The sequence below is a fragment of the Lethenteron reissneri genome, chromosome 38 (assembly GCF_015708825.2).
Source record: "Lethenteron reissneri isolate LAM-NWPU_2019-01 chromosome 38, ASM1570882v1, whole genome shotgun sequence".
Lineage (NCBI taxonomy): Eukaryota > Metazoa > Chordata > Hyperoartia > Petromyzontiformes > Petromyzontidae > Lethenteron > Lethenteron reissneri.
Genome location: NC_083816.1, coordinates 6,120,295 through 6,147,314, shown reverse-complemented (window position 1 = coordinate 6,147,314; position 27,020 = coordinate 6,120,295). Strand labels below are relative to the sequence as shown.

The 27,020-nt window shown below is 48.8% G+C and overlaps 1 protein-coding gene across 1 annotated transcript; it reads left to right on the top strand.

The window, feature by feature from the left end:
- Positions 1 to 18,003: 18,003 nt before the first annotated feature.
- CAV2 (caveolin 2) lies at positions 18,004 to 26,748 on the top strand. The gene is made up of 3 exons (XM_061567102.1): positions 18,004 to 18,457; positions 23,485 to 23,672; positions 26,168 to 26,748. The coding sequence occupies exons 1-3, from the start codon at positions 18,302 to 18,304 to the stop codon at positions 26,316 to 26,318; spliced, it is 495 nt and encodes a 164-aa protein (XP_061423086.1). The 5' UTR covers positions 18,004 to 18,301; the 3' UTR covers positions 26,319 to 26,748.
- Positions 26,749 to 27,020: the final 272 nt, after the last annotated feature.

The window sequence follows — 27,020 nt, the reverse complement described above, 5'->3', positions numbered from 1 at the left end:
TGCTTGTCGCACGTGACGCGAGCGCCACGGAACGAGAGCGTTTGTCGGCAGTCCCACGAAGACTCGCAACGTCTCGGCGATTGCAGCAACTGAAGATTTATTTAAAAAAAAACTCGCCAAAGCGCGGAGACAGAAGATGGACTTTCTCATCGCGCTTTCTAAATATAGATCCGTCGCGCATTTTTGAACAAACAGATTGCCGGCGTCTATTTCTGGACCAAGAAGCATTGAAGGGGAGGATTTTTTTGTTTAAAAAGTGAATTGATTCTTAAATTAATAAATAATAACGCGTTTGTCTTTTTTTTCCTCTCTCTCTCCAGTTTTTTTGTTCCGATGTCTCACAGCTCTGCCCTGAAGCCCTCTTATTACCCCGAATGACATTTCCACTCGTAAAATGCGTTCCGCTGCGCTCGTTCCACCGTGAGAATTCGTCCCTATGCCTCCTGATCAATGTCCGCGCCTCTTGCTTGAGTTGGCACGCTCGGCGCAAGCCGGCGTCACGCTTTTCACGGAAAAAAATCATGCCAAAATGAGCAAAATTCGTTCACTAAAGTGAAGTGGCGTTAGCTTGTTCTCGTCTCAAAGCGAGCGTTCGCGTGATATCATGTTTCACGATGCGATGTCCGTTTCGACGGCGCGACGAATTACATAATCCCGATATAATTTGCCCACAACTTAAGCGTTGCGTGCCTTTTGTTGCCCGCTGCAAGCCCGAATACAGATTCGCTCGAATGTTCTCAAACGGCAGCTCACGCAGCGCGAGGTGAAATATGGTTGAAGTGTGGTCAAACAACCCCCATGATCTACTCGATGTGGGGCGGAGGCCTTCATCCAGCAGTGACAGACCATGGCTGACGACGATTTCGAGGAACGCATCTGTTGTAACGCGTCGCAGACAACCGCGCAAAACCACCGGAGCCAAACTCGGCATTCCCAGATTTGCCGTATTGTCGGGCCGCACTGAGACAATTTAATCCAATTAATTAGGAGCGCCGTGCTAATGTGGAGAAATAGGATTAAGGGCTCCACAGCTCACCGTCGCCAGCGCCGATTTTAGTCGCTCCATACCCGGGCACCGCACCCGATGGATGGATGCGATCGGCCATCGCCACAGTCAGACAATTCCAGAGCTGCGCGCCTTCATCAGAACGGGAGCTCGTGTCGTCCCTCGCTGCGAACAGTGCACCACCTTGCGCTGGAGAAAGTTGATGTCGCAGAACTACTTCTGAGGTTCCCTCAGTTGCCTATTATTCACACGAGAGTGGTACCGCGCCATATTGCATGCCCGGCTATAGAGGTGTTTGCTGCCTGGATATCAGAACTCTTTTTTTTAACAGTCCACCCAGAAAAATATATGAGTTTACCACCAGTTAGCCAATCGGCAGTTCGGGTGCGGTGGGATAAAGTTAGGCCAGCGTGGAAGAGTAGGCCAAATACCCTCCAGGGTGGCTCTCTATGAAGAGTGCGGACAGCTCTGCGTCAAGTGGACAGGTCACATCGCAACAACTGGACAGGTCACATCGCAACAACTGGACAGGTCACATCACAACAACTGGGCAGGTCACATCACAACAACTGGACATGTCACATCGCAACAAGTAGGTCACGTGTGTGTGGGGGGGTATCATGAATCAGAATTTGCCAAACGCGGGAAATGATTCGCAAATATTGTCCGTTCTCCTGTGACGTGGCAGTCGCGTTCCTGAAGAACACTGTGGTCTGGAGAAATCGCGTTATAAATAATGTATAATTTAGGGTAAAAGCACAGTCCGCGATAACACGCAATATGCGTCCGCAGGCTGAACAAAGACCGAAGTGCGTGGGTAGCATCGAGAAGCATCCAGCAGCATCCCGCACTTGCGTAATGCTCTCCCGAGGCACCCGTACAACAACCGCTTATTCCTACGAGCGCGAAGTGTTCTGTACCCTCGATCGCATTGTATCCAATCCGCGTCATTAGAAAAATGTGTTCCCGAATACATTCATCGCGTTCTATCCAATTCGTGCCATGACAACAGCGTTATAGGAGAACAGGCAAACGTTATTGGAAGAACGATTGTCAACATCGCCCACCCATACAGAGAAACGCTCACTTGCAGACCGGCGCTGTGTTTCACCGGGGCAATTTGCCAATAGAAAGGTCCCCTAGGCGAATAAAAAAACAAAACTGCGCTGAGGCGTTTCAGTGATGGCGCAACATCAAGCACGAGTGTTGCTGTCTGTCACGAGCAATCTTGGATGTCAAGTCAGAATGGAGCGTCGTCATCACCATGCCTCTCGCCACAAATTTCCCGTCCCTTCCGCCCGTACTCCAGCTTGCCGAAACATTGGAAGTGGAGGAAAAGAATTAACAAAAAATCACGTACGTGAAGCCCCTCTCAAAATACCCTGCCCAAAAAGGACCCCAAACAGAAAGGGGTTTGCTGCAATTGTTCCAACGTTTGGCCGGGATGTGCGGGCGACGCTGGGTTGGTGGACGGCCGCTGCCGCTGCTGCTGCTGCTGCATGATGAGCCAGTTGTCGATCCCCTTATTGGGGGGAGTGGGGAGGTCGTGCTTTGTTTTTTGGTCGATTTAAAACAAAACTTGAGTGCGTTCCAAACGCTAGACATTGCGGATTGTTTTTTTTTGCCCGGCGGTTTGGTTGCCTCTACGACTACGCCTTCCATTTTCACGCTCGCGGCTCAGATGTAAATAATCCGCCAGCAGCACCCCCCCTCCCCAGTCCAAACACAACACGAAACAAGTTTTAAAAGGCTAACTGCGGTGTCACAATGCTGGTTGGAGGTGTTGGCAGCAGTAGTGGCGACAGTGGTTGTTCTGCTTTGATCAATGCCCGGGTACGGTCAAGGCATCGCTCCGTACTGGTCAACCTTACGTTATATATGCTGTATGTTGTTAAACTTATTTAGCACTATACTGTAGCCAACCATGCTAATCGGAGGTACGGGAGTAGGACAACAAGCTAAGCACAAAGAGCTGTTCGAAAATAAATTAGTTCTCAATCTAGATTTAAAATTGCATAGCTCATCATCATGATCATTCTGATGATTTGGTAATTGCTGCTCACTCCTAGCAGGAGTTGGTAGAGTGCACCTAGCCTGGCACAAGTACCGTGGTCACGTCACTGCCACTTAGTGGCGAATGGCGGGTGTTGTTATTATTATTGTTGTTGGTAGTGGTGGTGGTGGCAGGTGGTGGTGTTGGTCTAGTGGTGGCGGTGGTGGCTTTGGATGTGCCGCTTTAGGGTTCACGCACGTTGGAAAAGAAAGTTCAAATCTTAAAAAGACACAAAGAAGCTAACCAATTAGGCCATGCATACTAAAAAGTACACCGCGGATTATGGACGCATTTAACAGGAGTTTAAACCATCTTTTGAATTCGTGCAGAAGGCAGTCTTAAGCTGCCACAGAGAATGAGCATGGATGTGAAAGGGGACAAGCGTTCGGTGTGCGGTGGTTATGGGAGCCAACGCAGCTACTTACTGCTATGCGAAGGAAATATTATTCCCGTTCCTTCATCTGCAAGGCCATCCATTGTCGATACGTCTGTAAGTGCCAGGGCATTGCAATTTTCACCGAAATTTAATAAACCCCGAGGGCCAATTGGTACGAAACTCACAACACAGCTCTTCAACAAGGTGCCCCGGTCTGTCGTTGCTTTTTCTAAGGTTTGCTACGTCCCAGGTCACAGTTTTGTAGTTGTGACGAGGGTTCTCTTGTCACACCTCGATCATTGCCAGACACTGGTGAGTTGACGATTTCCTGACATCTTTAGGTATTGGCAGACTCAGACAAGGTATTGTCCAAGGTGCTTGATGATGTGGCACCTGAGGCCAGAATCCGAATATTTATTTATACTGGGGGAATCCGATGAGCTACAAAGCTCTATTTCACAGATGTCCAGGAGGTACTTGGTGCGGTAGCAACCGAGATAATTGAGCTGAGGCATCTGCGATGTTTAATGAGATAGTGCCAAAGGCACTTGACAAGATAGCGCCCGAGGTGCAAACAAGGTCACACTCCGAAGTGACTTTCACCGTCGCGGCTCGCCAGGCAGAAGTTCCAGCCAAGAGCAAGGGCTGAACAACACAAGTCGCAGGCCTCAAAGGCGTCACGGGTCAAAGTTGACAGCAGAGATCGCCAAGCTTTCCGCAGGTGGCCAGAATCAGTCACGGTGTCTCCAGGTGGGTGACCTCTGGCGGTCTCCAGGGACATTTCGCCAAAGCCGAGTGTGGTGCAGCTCCAGGCTCGTTCAAGTTTCGTGCCCCACTCTCTGTCAAAATGGCGTCTCCACAAGATGGACGCCAACCTCCACGGGGTTGAAAGTTGCGAATCCTCTGTGGTTCTTTCGGTAAAGTAACGTAGAAAGAAAATAAATGTAATAATAGAACACGACGTTTCGATTGCAACGCAAGCAAATGATGACGGTTGCTTGTGTTGCAATCGAAGCGTCGCAATCGAAACGTCGTATGTTATTATTAAATTTATCTAATTAATTTTCTTTCTACGTGGACTTTACCGAAAGAACCAAAGTGTAATTTCTGCAGTCACGAAAAGCTTCAAATAAAGTTTGCGAATCCTCGTTTAAATTTGCTTGAAAGACTGCACCGTTTGCCTGAAAGATTTCTCATGAAAATTATTCCTACGTCTGATAACTTTACACCCCCTCCCCCCCCCCCCTTTATTAAGAGTCCAAACTTTATATTTTCGAAAATTACACCGCAAATTACTCGAGGATTATGCACAGCAGTAATCATTGCCCCCTTACTGGCAGACTAATGCTCCAGGTCACTCTTGCAAATTTTACTATTTCCTGCTCTCTTGAGTTGTTACTAATGGGCACACTTAAGACTTTGAACGTGTCCATGGAAGATGTCTTCCAGAAGCTAGGGGGGATCGTTTAATAAATTAAACTTCTACCAGAAGCATCTTTCCCGGTAAACATGGAACCCTGGGCCAACGATTACCCAATGTTGGCATGTTTACTAGGTTATGCCGTGGTGGCGAGATGTTAAGTGTCTCGCTTGGTATACAGGAGATTGTAGGATCGATCCCAACCTTGAAGCTTGTATATGTGTAGTTTGCATGTTCTCCCTGTGGTCATGTGAATTTTTCTCCAGGTCCTCTGGTTTTCCCCTCCCCATTTAGAAACATGCGTTTAGAGTATTTGGCTGTGATACACATTTCAACATGATAAGTCCACTTCGTTAGGCTATCATTTGTTGCTTCCTTATAAAGATTTGCACAGCTCAGTGGGCCTTAGTTTCTTAAGATTCCGCCTGAACTATGGGGAGGAGGAGAGTTTAGGTTGATACACCGTCACAAACGATCACGCGATCAGAATTACGCTGACACAGATATTTCAGAATCAGAATCAGAAAGGGTTTTATCGCCATGAAAGTTCGCACAGACAAGGAATTTACTTTGGCCTGGAAGGTGCATACATTCAACATTTAGGAATCTTAAATCTTAAATAAGTGGTTTACAAGTCTAACTATACTAAAGGTACAAGTCTAACTAATACTAAGGAGCTAAAGTATGTAAAAATTGAATAAAATAAAATATAAAATATACAATAGCTATAATATACAATATAAAATTACAAAAATGCAAATAGGGTAACATAGTGCAAATATTTGCAGGGTGAAAGCTGCACAATCCGATGCAGAATAAAGGCCTCCCCACACCGTGTTGATCATGGGGATTGTTCAGCAATACTTCACCATGATGGTCAGCGAGGAGTATATATTCTTAGGTTTTCGGTAAAGTCACGTAGGTAAAAAAATAAAATTAATAAAAGTAAAATTAAAATAAAATCACGACGTTTCGGAGGCAACACAAGCTTCCATCTTCAGGTGGAACCGTCACAGCACGCTCGCTGTATCAAGTAGATGAGAAATTCCAAGAGATCCGACCTTGTATATATACTGGTTGAGGGGGGAGGAGCCAAGGTAGGCCCCTGGATAGGAGTTTTTTTATTCTTATGATAAGGTTGGTGCGGCAGAGGAGTAGCTCAGGATCAGATTCAGATGATATTCCCTGCTGGAGTGAGCCATGGGTGAGAATCTAACGGAGGTCGCCGAGTTTGCAACGCGACGTGTGAAAACAACACACAAATCTTCCGGCTGTCTCCTTGCACTCGGGCTGCCTCTAACACCCCCCCACCCCGCTACGTCCACGCTTAAGAAAAATAAAATTGAAAAGATTCTTTAACACAAAAAAAACTTATCTGATGTGAACAACTAAACCTGGGATTCACAGACACAAGCTTCTTAAATCCGTACCAGACACTAATCTCGTTAATTAGCACAGCCAGGCAGATCCCTCCCCACCCACGCCCCTATGACCCCCCCCCCACCCCAATTTTTACCCATTCCCACCCACCCCTCCTCTAACCCTTAAAAACACTGCCCTTCGTCACATGTTTAGATGAAAAAAAATCCCATGGCGAGAGATGGCCGGGTGGCTCAGGAATCAGAGACTGAGCGGACACCACTGAGATTCTGGGTGAAAATTATGGGTTTTAGACATTGCCGTGGTTAAACCTCGCCTGGTATGCAGGAGTGCATGGGTTCGATCCCGACCCTGACGCCTGCTGCTGTGTATTTGGAGTTCACATGTTCTCCCCGTGGTTGCGTGGATTTTTTTTCTCCGGGTCTTCCAGATTTTCCCTCCACATTTAGAAACATTTGGCTGCTATAAATTTCCACGTGATCAGCCACTTCGTTGAGCTATCGTTTGTGGCCAGGCTGCTTCTGAAAAAGAACTATATTACTCAGTGGGCCTTACCTGGTAAAATAGATATTTTTGTTTAGTTTTAGTAGAGGGCTTCTCGAATGTCAGTTGCGTGGGGGCAATTAAAGTAATTCTCCCATCACCACCACCCCCTTGAGATCCAAAAAATTGGTATAAAATTGATATTAACCAGAGATAATACAGTACATTGTTTGTTTTATTAATGTAGGGCCCAATTCTTATCAATGTAGGGCATTGTTGGTTTATTAATGCAGGGCCCTGTTTTGAAACCTTAAATTTCAGAGTTGTCCGCCCCCCTCCACCACAGCCCCTCCCCCCCAACCCGCGCCCCCACCCCCCTGTCTTGGGAAGTTTAAATATCTGCCGAATTGATGGCCGAAGCTCAGATTACCAATGACTTCACACCAACAAAGAACCCCGCCGTATTACACGTTATTCCTTTTTGTTTCAGTTTATTCCAGCTCTGAGAATTAAACATTTTGGTTTTACTAACAAGTAACGAAAATATATTAATTAGACACTTTAGCAGCCTGCCCCTGGTCTACGAAACGATGCAATTGAAGCTCCTCTAGAATAAAAAAAAAAATCCACAAGTTCGTCAAAAACACTGCGGCCTGAAAAGTAAAAAAAAATAATAGCGGACGTTCCGGGCAATGACCCTTCTTCATAGCATAAGGGTTAGACTAAAAGTTAACCATAATTGTCATGTGCTATAAAAGGGGTATTGCCTGAAACGTCGCCTGTTAGATTTTTCTTTTTAAGGCCATGGTGTTATTGTCGAATGTGTTGAGTTATTTAGTTTATTTTCCGTGTGCTTGTGCACCACTGCCAATGCAGCATCACCAAATGGTTTGTTTAACGTGGGAAAGAGGTCAGATGAAGAGATTCATAATAAAAGTTTTTGGGTTAGATCGCGTAAGTATAAATATGTCGTAACCCTCCACCACCCGACACAGCCAATTAGTAATGGATTTGTCACGTACACAAAACGACAAATAGTTACCACTTCACCCCACCGGTGTGTTGGAGAGTAAATCCACAACAATTTACAATTTCAGTGGATTAAGCTAGTGCTGGGCCTGTAGCACGTGTTATAAAGGAGCCCTAAATAAAAACGCGTATTATATTTTGGTACTGGCAAAGGAGGTCTAATGATGTAGATGCTTACCCCGAGCCCTCATTACTTTGATAGTGCATTGTCTTTGAGCTGTACACCTTTTAGTGTCCTCTGGTTTAGCACCAATTGAGACGAGGCTCAAAAGAAAGCTGTCTCTGGTGTGGACCAATCTATTTCAAGGACAATGCATATATTATCAGAGTGGTTTTTTTTGCATTTTGACCACAAGTATTGTGGTAAATGCAGACATGATTCCTTGTAAAAAGGTTTCAGTTTGGTTGCAAGAAAAAATGGGAAAAACCCTATTATTACAATTTTACTACTTGCATAGTAAAGTAATTGTATTTTTTTCATTTGCTATACAGCCAGATAATACGACAAATCGCCAACCTTAAACACCCAGTCGTTCATAAAAGCTGAAGGCAGTATAGTACTATAGTAATAGAGCAAGTGCAGAATCACTGAACCGGAATTGATAGCTTGAAAGCATTTAGCGCGGGGCCCTTGAAAGTGCGGCACCCGTAGCATTTGCTACTTTTGCTGCTTGGATAATCCGGCACTGTATAGCCACAGTGGTCAAACACCCATTACCATCACGGGCACGGGAAGGAGGCTTTACCTGAGTCACGTGTGAGTGTTTTTTTGGTTATTCATAAATCTGAGCTTATTACAAGCTAACCTACATCCATGCTACCCAGTGTGAGGGTCGCCGCACCGTCCTGCAAGGGATCTTTTCACATTCGGTTACTTTCGGGGGCCGCATTCAAGGCCACCCAGGGGCCGCCTTGCGAAGAAGAACACTGCACTAGAACTAGCAATGGAGCACACAGCACAAGCAGCAGCAGCAGCAACAATGACGAAACCACTCGCTCCCTGCTCGACCACAAACTCACATCGAGCCTTCTCCACTTTTGACATTCGCCGAGCGGGAGGGATGAGGGGAGGGGCATGACACGTTTTTTATTAAATCCTTTATATTAAGTTCGCTTGCGTGCTTGCTTGCTTACGACCGTGCAAATCTTTCGGTCGTTTTTTAACCCACTTCCCGTGATCCAATCGAGCTGACATTTTCCACACAGACTCGTTGTGCGTGACAATTAATTTTCGTGAAAAAATGTCCAAAATTTTACACTGTTTAGGGGAAATTTTTAAATATTTAATTACCAATTGCTTAATGCTGACAGACAATCATCTGACCCATAGGTGGCAGCCATCTCAAGCCAGAGGACGAGAGGACTCTAGCCGCCACGCATATAAAGGATCTAGAGTGAAAAACTTTGTTTTTACGGGTTAATTTATTTTATATATATATATCCTTCACTCGCAGGCATCAATAACGATTGTAGCAAAACTCATGTCATCTCATCTCTTGCCCTGTTGATTGTTCACTCGTGCTACTGCTTGTAAGCTCTAGCCCCTCCCCCCGCGCCTCCCCCTACGCTCTGCCCGCCCCCCCCAACCCCCATCTCTCTTTGCCCCCCCCCCCTTTTTTATTTCATTCCAACTAAACGTCACGGCTTCGTAGGAATGTAGAAAGAAGAAGAATCGAGAGAACTACTGCGTTTGGCGATATTTTTTTTGGTTATTTAGTTGGGGAGGGAGTGCGGGGAGGAGGAGGGGGCGGGGGGGGGGAACTTCTGTTCCCCCTGCGTTATTCCCTAATCCTCTTTAAGAAGAAAGTACATTCTTAGCTTAGGCACTGTCAGCATTCTCCAGGGGGATATTAGGCACACTGGCTTGGATATATGTATTCCCATTTCATAACAGTAGTAAACTTAACACTGTGTGTTTTATTACGATTAAATTGCTGTTCGTACGGCGTAAGCGAAGTTTCTCAGTTTGTGCTCGCTGTGCGATTTTGTTTTTAAGCACGTCCCCTGTCCACCCTTCTTTGCGCACTTTTCACCTCCTGCTTCCGTTGCTACCTCGCCAGTACCCCGTGTTTTTTTTCCTGACCCGTGGAATAGATACGCACGACGTTATCCCCCTCGCAGCCGTGTTTGTCTCTCCTCGTCAAAACGTAAAAACATTATTTTTTTGCGCACATCCCAATCAAAACCGCACGCACGGCCTTCTGGGTCGTGATTCATCTTCAGTTGCATTTGTCTAATCATAATAATTATTGTAACGTAAGCAAACCCTGAAGTGGGGTTTTGACATGCAGTGTCTCATCAGTCGGTCAGGCTTGCGCAATGCAATTGCCGGTGAATTGGCAAACTTTTCTTTATCAGGAGGGTCCTGCCAAGTTTTCAGAGAGAGAGGGAAGGGGGGGGGGGGCGATGTGGAATCCCAATTCAGTAATTTGCCGGTAAATTTTGCATCATTTTCGGATGTTTGGCCAATTCCAGTTACAATGTGTTGGTCGGTTTTTTTTGCGATGGGAGGAAACTGGAAAAATCCATTGTAAACCCATACAGAACAAGGAGAGAACATACGAACGCCATGCAATCACACAATCACACTCTGCAGGACAGGGGGAGAACATACAAACTCCACTCACTCACTCTTTATAGAATAGGGTGAACACATACAAAAAAACTCCACTCACTCACTGTAGAACAGGGGAGAACATACAAACGCCATACATGACTTGGCACTACACAACAGGGGAACCACATACGAATTCCACAAACTTACACACACTCTGCAGAACAGGGTGAACATATTTCAACGCCACTCACTCACTGACACTCTGCAGAACAAGATGAGAACATACACAACCTTAATACAAAATAAAAGACAAAGATCCCCCGTATAGCCTAAACAGACTGTTGGGGAAAGTGATTTTAGCGAGCACCTATCAAGGCCGGCACGGCACACTATGGGGTGGGTGGCCACCAACCACGCCCGACCGCCTTTGTCTCCCGAGTGGTAATATTTACATACCGCACCAGGTACTAATTTGAGGCTGAGTCGACCTAGGGGAGGCCCAGGACCGGTACAGATAATTGTCACTGGTTTTGGCCGTGAGCAGGAATCGAACTCGGGTGGTAGCGTAGCGCGCTAACCACTACACTACCGCTCCCCACTACACAAGCCCATACACTCATTGACCCTACACAACAGGGGGGAGAGAGAGAGCGGGGTGGGGGGGGGACATACAAACTCCACGCAGGAAAGGCGCCCGAGTCTGGAGTCGAACCCAGACGGCCGCCAATCAACGCGCCACCCCAACGACGCCGCGTCTGGACGTTCGCCGGGCGCCGAGAAGGAGGAAGAACACACGACACGCAGAAGGAACCTCGCGGCGAGTTGTGTGTCTCGGCCGTCCTGGAGCCATGATCGCCACGCTGCTGTTGTTGTTGTTGATGGTGATGATGACGATAACGACGGTGGTGGTGTTGATGATGATGATGGATATGATGATGATGGACATGATATACAGTATGTTATTTTCGAGTGGATTTGAGGTCGGCTTAGCTCTCTCATTAGCCGTGACTGAGCCACTTTGCACGCAGGGGTCGAGAGTTCATTGCCTACGGCTGCCCGATTTGCCCCGTGTGGGTTGTTGTTGTTGCTTTTTCTTTTTCGCTGGGAATTACAAGAACACAGCGGACCCTGTGCGGCATACGCGTTAAATAATAATAAATGAATAATTTATTATCATAATGCCAATTACGTAACCACGGAGATGCTGCTGTGGATAATGAAAATACTGGCAATCGAGTGGTTTGCCGGTTCTATCTTCCGACGTGGCATATTTCCTTGGAGAAACCCCGCCGCACGCGCGTGTTGTATGTGTGGAGACATTGAATGAGTCACTGGAGCACGTGGCATTATGGGTAGCGGCCCGTTCTACCAGTTGGACCCGTGGGCCAAGCCCGGAGCCTTCTGGGGGATCCATAAAGGGGCGTGGCCGAGGGCGGAGCCTGGCCACGCTGGGGAGAATAAAAGGCGAGCTCCGACTCACAGTCGGGGCTGCTGCCATCGGGAGTGGAACTCGTCCGTGCTGTTGTTGTCGTACCTTGAATGAAATAAAAACCTGAATCTTGATATTTAATGGACTACCCCTGCCAACCTCTCCCCTCTCATCTCACTCTACTCCTCCTCCACACACTCTACTCCCCCTCCACACACTCTCCTACCTCTCATCTCACTATATTCCCCCTCCACACACTCTCCTACCTCTCCCCTCTCATCTAACTATTTTCCCCCTCTACGCACTCTCCACTCTCGCCACCAGGGCTTTCTGTCGAAGCCTCCAGTCAATTTGGGACCAGTGGGAAGTCGTTCATTGTCCCTCCGCTGCCTCCGCTGCCCTCTAAATCCACGTTGTGTTGCACTGGGCAGAATCCGAATATTTGAGAATCAGAATCTGTATTTATCCGGCAGAAATCCGATGAGCTGTGAGTCTCTTTTTCACAGACGCATCACTGGTGAGGAGGGAGGGTATCGTTCTAATCGTCACGCCTCGCGTGGCAAGTTCCGTTTGCGAGCGCCTATGAAGGCTGGCGCGGAACATTTGGGGGCTGTTGTCCGGCGCAACTCCCGCCCACCTTTGTCTCCCTAGTGACGATGTTTGCACACGGAACCAGGCACTCGTTTCAGGCTGAGTCGACCTAGGAGAGGCCCGCACCGGTTTACATTAATCGTCGCTGGTGGTGGTCGTGAGCGGGAATCGGGTTCGAAGTGCAGCGCGCCACTCGCCACTGCACCAGCCTGTGAAGGTGCGCTTTTTAAAATGTTTGGCACCATTTAGAGAACATTCCTTTAAACTATGAATCAGGCTTAAAAGCATATCCCAGCCTCGTAAGTCCAATATGAATGTAATAAATCTGAGCGCATGCCACATTCCTAACCGATCGAGAGTGGACGGATTCTAATTTTTCCAATTTCTGAATGCAGAGGGAGACATCGCCATCTACTGGAGAGTATCTTTGAAGGAAAACTATTTTTTTTTTACTATTTCACCAGTGAATGGACCGATTATGATTAAGGCTATGCCATTGGCATGCGATGTTTACAGTTTAGTTGTATACCGTATGTCGCGCTGTCGTCGTTCGTAAAACATTGCATCTCTCCCATGAACACATTCCTCCTGCGGAGGGAGCTGGTAGGAACGTTGGGTTGCTCGGTCAATGGCCAGGGTCAACGGCGGCGTGGTGTATTCCGCAAATATGGCCGACTGTGAGGGCGGGCACAAACCGGCGTGAGTAGTCTTCTTGGTTCTTTCGGTAAAGTCATAAAACATAATAAAATAATAATTATGTTTTATTTTTATTATTTTATTACTTCCCTTCTGTTTTATTTTTATTATTTTATTACTTCCCTTCTACGTGACTTTACCGAAAGAACCAAGAAGATGAATCCCTGCAGTCACGAAAGCTTTAAATCGAAATTTCGGCGTGAGTAGGTTAAACGTTGAGTTTTATAAGGGCACCACGGGGTGACCAGCCCCTCCCCACCCAGCCCCACCCCTCCCAACCCCCACCCAGTCCCACCCTCCCCACCCAGCCCCTCCCCACCCTCTCCACTCAGCCCCTCCCCACCCTCCCCTCTCCACCCAGCCCCACCCCTCCCATTTTTGGATGCACGACGGACGGACACAATCATCCCCTGTGGGCTGGTGGAACCAGGAGGTTCCTACCAGTATAATATCTTGTATCTCTCACAATCACATTGTGTTTCTCACAATCGCATTGCGTCTCTCACAATCGCATTGCATCTCTCACGATCGCATTGCATCTCTCACAATCGCATTGCATCTCTCACAATCACTGAGGAATCACAGACGAGCTGGAATGCAGCAGCATTCAGGCGTTGAGCCGGTGCTACCAACAATTTCCCACGCTCCGCGGTCCTATACATATCAAGATGCATTCAGCGAATTAATGGGGTTTTTTTTAATTACAACACACGTGGGAGCAAATCACAGTACCGGGAGGCAACCCACGCGTGCGAAGGGACAACCAACACCGTATTCTCCCTTCTCAAATAAAAAAAATTGTGTAAGTTTCGTATCCCATACAGACGCGGCAGGATGATATTCGTCTGCACTTTGCTGTGCCGCCTTCTCCCAGCGAACCATGCACGGGTTCGAGGCTCATCGTCAACGACCACGGGAACGCAGCGAGTGTCGCAACATTGTGCGCGGCGATCCGCCGACCCTCGCCGCTGCCTCCACGCAGCCCCTGGATCACTGACCACGTGCATTGTGGGTCACAGTTGCCATGGCAATTGTGAATTTGAATAAAACAGGTCCCTGCGGGGTGGGCTGGTAGGAACGAATAACCAAAGAATATAAACATAATGTATTATTACACTTGTTTAGCCAGGAAAGCCTCACTGAGTCTAAAGGTTTTTGTAGGGTCCTGCCAAGTGTTTGCAGTAGGGGCGATGTTGCTACACCTAATCGGACATCGGACGGACGGACGATATAATCTATTGTAGGCTGATTCACTTCGTTCCTACCAGTATAATGTTTAACTCAACATCTTGGAGATGGCTGTGGAACACATCGGATTACGCGCTTCCTCGATTTCTTCTCCATAAAAACCCCCATGCGTATGGCCGCCGCGGGGCTTTTTTAAGAGAAACGTGCCGTGCCAAAATCGTAGCTGTAAGTGATTATGATGATTGGCAGGGCAATTAGCAAATACACAGGGACATCAACAGCAGGCCGATGCACGCAGTACATCTCCCTCGTGAGTGGAAATTTGAAGACGAGCCACAGGAGTTCGATTGTGGCCATGTATCCCAAACTTTGGAACCATATAGCCAACTGATAGAGACACATATTAGACACGTAGAGACTCGTAGAGATGCATAGAGACGCATAGAGACCCACAGAGATTCGTTAAAGACAATCCACAGTAGTGTGATTGCGGCTATGCAATCCAAACTATGGACCCATCTAGTAAACCCATAGAGACACATTAAACACGTAGAGATTCATCGAGATGCATAGAGACCCACAGAGATTCGTTAAAGACAATCCACGGTAGTGCAATTGCGGCTATGTAATCCAAACTATGGACCCATCTAGTAAAACCCATAGAGACACATTAAACACGTAGAGATTCATCGAGACGCATAGAGACCCACAGAGATTCGTTAAAGACAATCCACGGTAGTGCAATTGCGGCTATGCAATCCAAACTATGGACCCACATAGTAAACCCATAGGAACACCATATACAGATACTCATACCGATACGTAGAGACCCATAGATGACAAGCCACAGTGCAAATTGTGACCTTGCCACCAAAACTATGGATCCATATAGTTAAATCACTGGAGCCGGCAATCCTTCAACGGAGGAGGAATTGAAAAACGACGTAAAATTCTCATTTCCCGAAGGCCCTCTCATCGTGGCCAGCAGCAAACGTCGACGGTGGCATTGAGCGCCTGGACCAGATTGCTGCCACACGCAAGCATAGGACAGCAAACACACGATGTGCAAACATTTATTATTCGGGTGAACGGATTCAAACTCGGAGTTTGTGCTGGTTGCGGTTGGTTCTGACATGACTCTAGGAGCTTCCTCGGCCATCCGTACATCTTGTGCCTGGATATTTCTTTTTTCTCTCAAACGCAAGGTGGCACTGTGGCCTAACACTGCACTGTAGTCGCTTTGTACAGGGTGGTCCAGATACCATGTGACCCCCCCCCCCAATGATTTGACCCCTAACATTGTTTTCCTTTACATATTAGCTTCTGTTTTAAATTAACCCTTTCTTGACAAAAAAAAAATAACTTTTCCAGAATTAAATTCGGGTCACAAGACATCCGGACCATCCTGTACAAAAATGTCAAACTCAGTGTAGCCCATAACAACAGAGACTGAACCCTGAGTTCAAACTCTGCTCCTCCAAAGCAAGTTACGCCACTCAAAATACCCTGTGGATAAAGAAACGTTTGCGAGTGTATGTGCGTATGTGTACGAGTGTATGTATGACTCGTAGTGGTGAGCGCGCTGCGCTACGAACTCGGCGGCCCGAATTCTATTCTGGGCCACGGCCAACACAAGTGAAGATCATCTGCACCGGTCGTGGGTCTCCACTAGCTTGACTCAGCCTTAAACGAAGGACCTGGTGTGGCGTATTAACATCACCACTGGGGAGACAAAGGCGGCCGGGTGTGGTGTTGGCCACTCACCCGTGCCGACCCTTCACAGGTACTGCTCGCGAACAGCACTTGCCCCAGAAATGCTTTAAAGGCTATACGGGAGATACGTGTCTATGAGTACGTGTATCATTTGCAAATTGAACTCCGATGGAATCTGTAGTAAACAAAGTAAACAAAAAATATATGATAGAATAATTGTTCCAACAGCCCATAACGACTGCAACGGGGAGAGGGGGTGGGAAGGGTGAATATTTGTTCGCAAGCAGTAATTTGCTTACGTGGGAGGTGTTTAACGATCATCTGGCGCGTGTAGCGTGGCACGAGTTCAATTTGCATTCCAACAGGGAGCGAGTTTGTAAACGCGGACTTCTCTTCCTCTTCTTCGCTCCCTGTGGAGGATAAGGCCGCAACAAGCCCACGCCATGCCGCAGGGCCTTTAGCAGCTTTCTCTGTTTCACCCCGAGACAGGGCCCAAGGATCTTTAGTTGGCCTTGAAACGCGGACTGGAGTTTGGGAAACCCTGCAGGGTTTAAGGGAAGCCACCTCGCGCCCTACCCAATACAGCTACAGGGCCCTGGAGTGACAAAATACTGAGTTTGTTGGAACCCAAAGCAATCATTCGATGTCATTGTGGAGCGCGTAGATTATTAATTCAACACGCAGACAACGTCTCCGTCCCATGTCCGCCTCTCCACGTGTAAAATAAAAATATTTCTCACAGCACGTGACGTGTGATATGAAGGAGGGCTATTTCCCGAAACGTCGCCTATTATTATGTTCACAATTGTTATTGTTTTTTTGTTTTCATCTTAAGCCCTGAGTGTTCTTGACGAATGTGTCGAGTTTATTGTCATCCTCCAGTGGCGTCTCTATTAGATTTGCCCCGCCCCCCCCCCCGTGACATCGCTATTAAAGTGTGTAGGCGGTGCAACTGCACACGGACTCAGTGAACTCGGAGGGGCCAGGCTCGGTGCTCCGAAACGGGGGGGTGCGGTATGAGACATCGATTGTGACAGGAGGGTTCCACCATAGCATTCATCTCACGAGAGGTCATTATGCCAACACCAACAAAACGCCCAGTCCGCTGTTGGGTGAAGGCAGCGTCTCCTCTGCAATTGTGTGGCTAAGCCTTGCCCCGGCCCCCCGTCACCCCCCCCCCCCCCCACCGCTTTGTGGAATGCGTTTGTCAGCAGCGGGACACGAGAAGGACCGTGTGGGTGGGTGGCTCCATACAGCAAGTCGGGCCACTCAGCATTGGCAGCACGTGTGTGATGTACGAGACAACTGCATACATGGGCAGGGACACCCATTTGACAAGTCATCATCATCATGGATTTTCAGCAGTAGTGGCAGCTTTGGTTAGACCACTGCTGGATGAAGGGTCTCACCGTGTTGCCTGCATCTGCCAATACACCCCCACGTCTGTGCACACGAACCCATTGGGCGATTGGTGGTGATGGGGGGGTGTAAATGACATCACGCTGATCACGGCTAGGGTTTGCCCCGGTGTCATTTGTCAGGATACAATGTCAGTTTTCACAATGTGACGATTATCGCGATATCAAGGTTGGCGGTGGGCACGTGCTCGTGTAAAGCTGCGTGGCCGGGAGTCACATCCATTCCCCCCCCCCCACCCCCGTTTACTCTTGGGAGTGCGACAGGGATGTCCTACGGCACCTGCATTCATTCAATATCCGCTTTGACCACGTAGTTCTAGAAACTTTCCGCCTTTGTCTCCCCAGTGGCGATTTTTTTACGCACCGCACCGGGTGCTCAGTGAGGCTCCCCCAGATACCCACACACGCGCGGACACTTTAATACCCAGGCCCACGCGCGCACGCACGCGGGAGGGATGTAAATTTAGCCTCCCTCGGTGGGAATTCATCTCGGCTCCTGGAGAAGCCGGCATGCGGCTGATGCAGGCTCCCAAAAATACCAGCAGCCATCGCAGAAGGCAGGGTGCCCGTTTGGGGGGGGGGGGCACTAGGGGTGGGCGGTGGGGGGGGGGCATGGGGGGGGGTAAGTAGGAGGGAAGAAGGGGGAGGGAAAGGAGGTGGGGGGAGACCGAGGCGGTCAGGAGCTGTGATCCCACAGCCCAGACACACACAGACACAGGCCGTGTCATTCTCTCTTGCCTAACACAACGAGGAGCAGCCGCAGCAGTCAAGGGCCATCATCTCTCGATAATCTCTCGATAATCTCTCGCACAATCGCTCGAGTGCGCAGACACGGCGTTGGCGAGCGCACGTTCGCGTCCTTTCCTGCGTTGTCTGTGGCTTTGTTGTTGTTGTTGTTGTGTAAACACCCGAGAAGCGCTCGCTTGCACGCCCTGCGAGTGAGCGTTGCGCGCGAGACTCACATGCCGTTTGCGCTCGCCGCGATGATGGACGAGGCGGGAGCCAAGGAGACTGCGATTGGAGTCGAGTCGAGCGAAGACCTCCAGTCCAGCGGCGACGGGTCCCTCGAGGAAACCGTCAAGACGAGGGACCCCAAGAACGTCAACGAACACCTGAAGGTGCGTCTACGTCGTACAAGAAAGATCACCCTCACCCCCCCCCCCCCCTCGTATAGCCTTAACAGACTGTTGGGGAAAGTGCTGTTAGCTAGCACATGCGAAGGCCCGCACGGTATGCTCGGGGTTGGACAGCACCGGGCATGACCAGCGGCGATGTTTACACGCCGCACCAGGTACTCATCAGAGGCTGTCGACCTAAGGGGTGCCAAAGAGACGCATGCATGCGCACATATAAAATACATGCAAATGCACACATACCAATGCATATATACACAAGTGGCCTGTGAAAAGTGTCACGTGCACACGTGTACGTACAGTCTTTTCAGCACATTGTTTTGGGGCAAATGCTGTTAGTAGGCCGGCACGGCACACACGATGAGGTGGGTGGCCAACAGTGGTGATGTTTTTAAAACTGCACCAGGTACTCCAACGGGAGGCCCAGGACTGATTCAGATAATCGCCACTGGTGATGACAGTGACCGGTAAAGTGAACTTGGGTCGTCAGGTTGGCAGCACAGCGCGCTGTCCACTCCGCTACCGCTCCACACACACACGTGAATTCACACGCATATCGATACATACAGACGCATAACACACGCACACACTGGAATTCGTAGAGCTTTGGGTGTCGTCACCTCCAATGCGTGGGTTTTTCTTTTGGGTTCTCCAGTTTTTTTTAAACATGCCAAAAACATTTTAGTGACTGCAGGGATTCATCTTCTTGGTTCTTTCGGTAAAGTCACGTAGAAGGAAAATAATACAATAATAAAAATAAAACATAATAAAATAATAAAAAATAAAACATAATAAAATAATTCTCACGACGTTTCGGCCACAACGCAAGCAGCCGTCTTCAGGTGGAGGCTTGGAGCCTGGGACGTGCCATTCAGACTCTGCCTTCCCGACAGACCTGTTCTCCACCTGAAGACGGCTGCTTGCGTTGTGGCCGAAACGTCGTGAGAATTATTTTATTATGTTTTATTTTCATTATTTTCCTTCTACGTGACTTTACCGAAAGTACCAAGAAGATGCCAAAAACGCTCATGAATTAAATTGGTCAACCAGCGGTAAAGACTCGTGCCTCACAGCAAGAAAGGCCCAGGTTCGATTCCAAGCGACACGGGCGACTACGTGTAGAGTTGGTATGTTTTCCTCCTGCTCTGCATGGGTTTCCTCCGGGTTTGCCAGTTTCCTCCCATCGCAAAAAAAAAACTAAAACCCACCACATACATCCACAATGCTGAAAACTTACCTGCAAACTACTCAATTGGGATTAAACAGAGCAACATCGCTCCCTACTGCGAATACTTGGTAGGACCCTCCTAAACAAAGAGTCCTGAGACCCAGTGAGGCTTTAATAATGAATATCAATATTATCTAGAATCATCATTATTATTATATGGACATGACCTGTAATTTACGAGAAATATAAGTGCAGGCCGGAAAACGAATATGTTTAACAACACTCAAGGATGTGCATTGGATCTAAAAAGAAACTGTCAGTCATCATTACTTATTCCGCAACACCACTAGTGCAACGGAACTGCATTGTGGTCGTTTTATCTGAGCCAACCAATCAATAGGTCGAGAAAAATGTCGACAACCGAGAGAGGGTACTTTGATTGAAACCACTCTACAGACATCAGATGTTTTCAGGTGTTTGCAGTGACTACTAAAAAAAGAAATAAACGAACAAAAATTTAGCGGCCTTTGAGCGGGACGCGTCTCCGCAAGGGGTGATTGCAGGCGGTCGAGACCGACGATGGAGAGGCAGTCAAAGGAGAGAGCACACTCGAGGGAAAGGGCTACGACCACCCAGGGAAATGGAGCCGTGAGACCAGTTTCCACGTGCACGTGCATCTGTGTGGGCCGCACGCAAATGTTGCGAAACTCCTTTGTACATGTGTACTGCGTTGAACTTCTTTCGCACCGTATGTAACCAACCACGCTCATCGGAGGTGATGGGGGGATAACAAACTAGACGCAAAAAGCAATTCTAAAGAGAAATTGTTTAATCTCGATTTAAAAGTGCATTGCTCCAGTGGTTTCGATGGGGTGCCGTACCCTGGCTCGCCAGGGTGCGGCAATACAGCAAATGTGGACTCCACCCGTTAAGCCTGTATGGGATAGGGTGTTGCCCTTTCGCACGCGCGTGTTTATGTAAGCACTCATTAATTAACACCTTAATATAGAGAGGACCAACAAAGCTTGGCAAATTGTTGAGGCCCATTCGCGGCGTCGCTGCTGCGTTGGCAGTTGTGCACAAGCACAATTAACAACAATAACAACAACATATTCGTCAATAACACCGTGGCCTAAAAATAAGATTGATTATAATAATTGATTATAATCAATCTTCGTATAATTATACGAAACGTTTCTGGAAATGACACTTCTTCATACCACATATATAGAGATGGCCAGGAGAGAGAGAGTCGATGATAACAGTTGGAGACTGCATTTTTTTTTACACCATGGGGCCTGATGAGAATTCAGTTTTGGAAATGGGTTTAATGGAAATGGGTTTAATGGAATTGGCCAACCATTGCGGTACAGGACGCTCCCGAGTACAGACTCTTCAGACGTAGCGAGGCTTTCCTGGAAAATCTCACTTCGAGATATTTAACGCAAGGGACCATCGAAACAACTCAATCCCGATGCATCACGCGCGAAGTTGCAGAGCCGTTCACCGAACTCTGTCCTGCAGAAGTAATTCAAACAGCCGCCGTTCTCCTCGGTGGGGTTGGAGGGACGGCAGGGGATGGAGGGTTCGATATAGGAGGCCGGGAGAGGGTTGGAGCGTTGCCCACAGAACGGGTGACGGCTCAGGGACAGGCAGCGCAGGGCGAGAACCCGACACCCGAGATGAATACATCTCGCACACAAGCACGTGTATTTTTAGGGTTTACAGTCTCCCGCCACCGATCCGACAGATGCGCTTTCCTCTTAGTCTTTTATCTTTCCTTTGACGCGTGATCACGGGCTGCCCCCCCCCCCCCCCCATTAAGGAGCTTCCATAGCATCAATGCATCATCCGCATCAACAACAACAGCAGCAGCAACAGCAGCAGCATCGGCAGCCGTGGACTTTCCCCTCGCTGGGTGAAAGCTTCCCCAGCCGTCGCCGTCGCTCGCACGCTCTGGCAAATGACGCGCTCGAAGATAATTCGGCAGAGTGGAGGTCCAGGGATGATTTCATCTACTCCGTCTCCGTTGTGGACGTACTTCTGGCGGGGGGGGGCGGGGGGATTGTTCCTTACTTTGATTGCCACTCCCTCCACCACTGGGCCACGATCCCTTCTCGCGACGTGTTCCTGTCCAAGTAAACATTTGATTTCATTTACTTGATACAGCTGTCGTGACTGTGACGGTTCCACCTGAAGACGGAAGCTTGTGTTGCCTCCGAAACGTCGTGAGAATTATTTTATTGTGTTTTATTTTTATTATTTCATTATTTCCCTTCTAAGTGACTTTACCGAAAGAACCAAGAAGATTTAATTTATCTTGAACATAAAAAAAAACATATCTCTTAACATGCCTGCGTTCTCTATTCTACGCGGCCCTCCCTCCCTGCCTCCGAGTGTAATGGCAAGCGTGGCTCCCCACCGATCACTGAGGTGGATGATGAGCCGGATTATTGTGTGAAGAGGAGCAGGCGTGGTGCATAATCGCTGTGACGATGCCTCCTCCTTCGTATTTGTGAATCGGGGCACATTGAGTCTGCATTACGAGTTCCATGGTACTGTTCTGGGTTGTATAGTGTGTGTATCTATGTGTGTTGAACTTCTATCGCGCCATACATAGCCAACCGTGCTAATCGGAGGTGCGAGGGGAGATCAACAAACTAAACACAAAAAGTAATTCTAAAAAACTGGGGGCCGCCTGCATTTCACACACTGCCTAAATATGTTTAACTTTCCATTTGTGGATTATCATCATCATCAAGATCTGCATCTTCTGAGGCCATGGGTCGTACTCTTAGGTTTTTTTCGGTAAAGTCACGTAGGGAAAAATAAATAATAAAAATAATAATAGAAATAAAATCATAAATCACGACGTTTCGGAGGCAACACAAGTCTCCGTCATCAGGTGTGAGCGTCACAGCTAAATTTACGATCCCACCTGATGACGGAGACTTGTGTTGCCTCCGAAACGTCGTGATTTATTATTTTATTTCTATTATTAATATTATTTGTATTATTATTTTTACCTACGTGACGTTACCGAAAAAACCTAAGAGTATGAATCCTTGCAGTCACGAAAGCTTCAAATCTAGAAGCCATGGTTCGCGTGCGGGTGATGTGGTTCAGGGGTTGTGGTCCATGCGCATTCACGGACAATCTCGGCCGGGGGATCTCCTGCCTCCAGTCGTTTCACGAGGAGTTCGTTCGTGGCTCTCCAATCTTCACCATCAGGGCTGTTGCTTGGAAAGGCGCAGCATTGATTGGGGGCACTTAATGGTCGACGTTTCGGGCAATGGCCCTTCTTCTCCATTGCTGCCTGTAACGTCGCCTGATGGATATACGGTGTGTGTATATGTATATATATACGAGGCAAGGAATACATTTTGTGGTTTCTCGATGGCATAAATAAATTTGGGGTGAAAGGGCACATGTGACCAATACATCTGTCTGATTCTATGGGCACGTTTCACTTTTTTGCCATACCTTTTGGCCGAGAAAAATAAAGTATGGGACATTACTTTCTGGGCGACCCTCGTGTGTACGTATATATACCGTGTGTATACATATACTGTACATACATGCGGCCTCTGATATACAGCGATACGATTTACGACGGGCGCATCCAGGAACGCGTTGCGTCGTAAAAGTGGGGACCGAATGTATTTCGTTTGCAGGCCACACGCAGCGTCGTTGACGTGTGCATGCGTGTGCGTGTTCGTAGAACTTCTTTCGCACCCTACATATCCAACCGTGGCCAATCGGAGCTGTTGAGTGGTTGGTTGTTGTTGTTTTGTTGTTGTTGTTGTTGGCATCGCACGATCCGGTCGCGTGCGGGCGTTGTTAGATCAGCTTCGAGGACGTCATCGCCGAGCCCCGTGACCTGCACAGCTTCGACAAGGTGTGGGTGTGGAGCGACGCACTCTTCGAGGTGGCGCGCATCTGGTCGTACCGCGTCGTCTCGCTCGTCTTCGCAGTGCCCCTCGCCGTCATCTCGGCCCTCGTGATCGCCGTGCTCAGCTGCGTGCACATCTGGTGAGCGAGGGCGCGCGCGTTCTACTTCATTAAATCGACTTTTTTTCATCAATGTTTTCTCCTACAACGGCAGAGTGCAGCGCCACATTAAATACGCACTGCAATGACAATAGTCTAAAGCAGAGCTCTGTGACTTTTTGTGACGCCGTGTGACGAAGGGGGGAGGGGCTGGGTAAAAAATCGTCCAAAATCGCGTGACGTCATATATGGACGGCCCTTACGTTGAAATGATTTAGCACCATACGTAACCAATCGTTGCGGGGGAAGGACAACAAACTAAACACAAAAGGCCGCTTTAAAGAAATGCGTTTGCCAATCTACATTTAAACGTGCATAGCTACCAGAGGCTTCCCAATATCGGAAGGAAGAGAGCGTTCCAGACGGCCGCGGAAGCGCATTTGAAAGCAGCGCCTTGCGGCGACCGTCTTTGTTCGATGGCGAGCCAAAAGGGGTGTGTGGACCGGAGGGCGTGGGACGGATTGGAGTCCCTGTGACTCGCACCCACAACGAAGATGAATCTCGCGAACGATCGCTGGCGCCCGCACTGCCGGGACTCTCTGCTTACTCGGGGAGACCAGTTCGGTTCGCAACTTCGAGTCCTTCCGCCGAAAATTATTTTTGTTTCTGAAAGACGTTTTCTGTTATAACTGAGCCACTTCTTACCAGCCCCTTCCCCCCCAGACCCGCAAACATCATTGATATACCTGCAGACCTTGACTTACGAACACAATTCGTTCCTGGGGCCCGTTCGTAAGTCGAGCTGTTCGTAAGTCGGAACACAGCAATGTACTATGCTTAAATGTCAGTACGATCACTGCTATGCAATGTTACAGCTTAACAAAAAGCATTGTTAAACTCACAAATAAGAATAATTATTGCAATTCGCATGTAACACTTTAGGAAAATACTGTATTGTAAATAAAACAAAATAAAGTAACATACATAGAATATTTTCGGTGTTATCTTTCACGTACCTTGAGTCCTGATGATGGCTTGTTGGTTGGAAGGGGAGCAATGAGTCATCACAAATGCACAACCACACGGGGCACACGCGTACAAAAACAAAGATCCCCCGTATAGCCTTGACAGACTGTAGGGGCAAGTGCTGTTAGCGAGCAGCCACCTATGAAGGCCGGAACCGAGGGGGTGGGTGGCGGCCAACACCACGGCCGACCGCCTTTGTCTCCCCAGTGGCGATGTTTACACACCGCACCAGATACTCATTTAAGGCTGAGTCCACCTAGGGGAGGCCCTGGACCGGTTCAGATAATCGTCACCGGTGTTGGCCGTGAACGGGAATCGAACCCGGGTGGCCAGGTTCATAGCGCAGCGCGCTAACCGCTACACTACCGCTCCCTACACACGCGTACGCACAGACACACACACGAGGAGAGAGATAGACAAAAAGACAAAGATCCCCCGTATAGCCTTGACAGGCTGTAGGGGCAAGTGCTGTTAGCGAGCACCTATGAAGCCCGGAACGGTACTCGAGAGGGTGGATGGCCAACGCCACGCCCGACCGCCTTTGTCTCCCCAGTGGCGTTGTTTACACACCGAACCAGGTACTCATTTGAGGCTGAGTCGACCAAGGAAAGGCCCATGACAAAGACAGACAAACACAGACACACACACACGAGGCACGGCTCTGCATTGTATCAACGCGTAGCTTGCGTTTTCCCTCGGGCAATTCACCTGAGTTGCCTCGTCGCTACGCACGCGGCTGCCTGCACTCCAGCACTGTGCAGGCAGCAGCGAGGGTTGTTGGACCACCACCACACTCGTGGCGTGAAACTCCCCTTCCCGTGGCCGTCGAGGAGTTGCCGGCATTCCCTGCTCCGTGCTTATGGGATTGTGTTTCAGGCCCCTATTCACACGTGCGGGGGTTTTCTCCCGGTGTCCTCCGACACATATACACACTTACTAATCGGCTGAAAACATCGTAATATGTAGAGGACCGCGGAGCTTGGGGTAATTTTTGGTGGCGTCGACTGCTTGGTTGCTGCCTATGCCGCTCGCCTGTGGTTCCTACTCGCGCACCTGAGTCGTTCCCTCTCTCTCTCTCACGTCGAGAGAGCGAGTGCCACATTGTGCAAGCTGAACTTGTTATATTATTATTATTCACTACAAACCAGTGTTCTTCATTTGAAAGACCCGCGGGCCACTGGAGGTCCCTGGTGGCCTTTAGTGCGGCCCCTGACGTTTGCCCCCCTTTTCCCTGATATTACACAAAGAGTGAAAACACCCCCCCCCCCCGACATTACACAAAAAGTGAAAACACCTGCCTCCCCCCCAATCATCATTATTGTGCTGTCAAAAAAATGGTTTCAAATGTGTGGCAGCTCTCACACACCGATGATGACTTCTCGGCGAAAGTGCTCCCCCCCCCCTCCTCCTCCCCCCCCCGTGAAAACAAGTGAAACGCGCTGCTCTAAGCCGTCTTGGCCCCACGTGGCTGTGTGACACGTGCGTTGTTACCTGGCCGTGTCCCCCCGCAGGTGCGTGATGCCGTGCGTGCGGACCTGTCTCATCTGCATGCCCAACGTGAGAACCCTTTGGGCGTCGGTGGTGAACACGCTGGTGATGCCGCTGTGCGACAGCGCGGGCCGCTGCTTCAGCTCCGTCTACGTGCACGTGGCTCGTGAATGACACCACCACGACAACAACGACAACGACAACAACGACAGCAACCGACCACAGCGAGCAACAACCAACGACGAAATTTCTACGTTGTGTCCCGACTTGTAGTGTAATAGTGTTGCTGAACAGTCAGACCCCCCCCACCCACCACCTCGCCCCTCCCCCCCCCCTCTTATACAACAAAGGATATTATTATGATTATTATTATTTCCCAAGTTCTTATAGAGTCAAGTCAAGAAAATGTTGGTGACGATTTGTCACGTTTCTATCTCAATCAGTTGAAGCATCCCGTACATCACGTGACTTATGCGTGGCCACCCCACCCTGCATCCCTCCCATCTATAGGTATCTACCTCTATATCCAAATCAGCTCAAGCCTCCCGTACATCACGTGACTTCTGTGTGGCCACCTCCATTCTGAATCCCTTTTTACTCTCATCTATATGTAATGCGGGCGTAAATGGGCGGGGCGGATATGACGATCCGAGAGGGAGGAGTCAGGGTGACGTGGGGGAGAAGTTATAGCGGGGAGACAGGAAGCTATCTGGGGTCAGTCGGGGGAGTGAAGGGTGGTGAACACGTTGGGTGGTCGCCGTGCCTCAGCCTGGTGGCTGAGGGGCTCATGACGGCGCCAGCCAGCGGGGTGGAAGAGGGAGTGGAGGATTGAGGTAGGAAATGGCGAGATAGCCATAGAGGCCACGAAGGGCTGAC

Excerpts from the sequence above, each read along its gene's own strand:
- CAV2 (XM_061567102.1), top strand. The coding sequence starts at position 18,302 with ATGCCGTTTGCGCTCGCCGCGATGATGGACGAGGCGGGAGCCAAGGAG. Across the intron at positions 18,458-23,484 it reads ACGTCAACGAACACCTGAAG|ATCAGCTTCGAGGACGTCAT; the intron begins GTGCGTCTACGT and ends GGGCGTTGTTAG. Across the intron at positions 23,673-26,167 it reads CTCAGCTGCGTGCACATCTG|GTGCGTGATGCCGTGCGTGC; the intron begins GTGAGCGAGGGC and ends GTCCCCCCGCAG.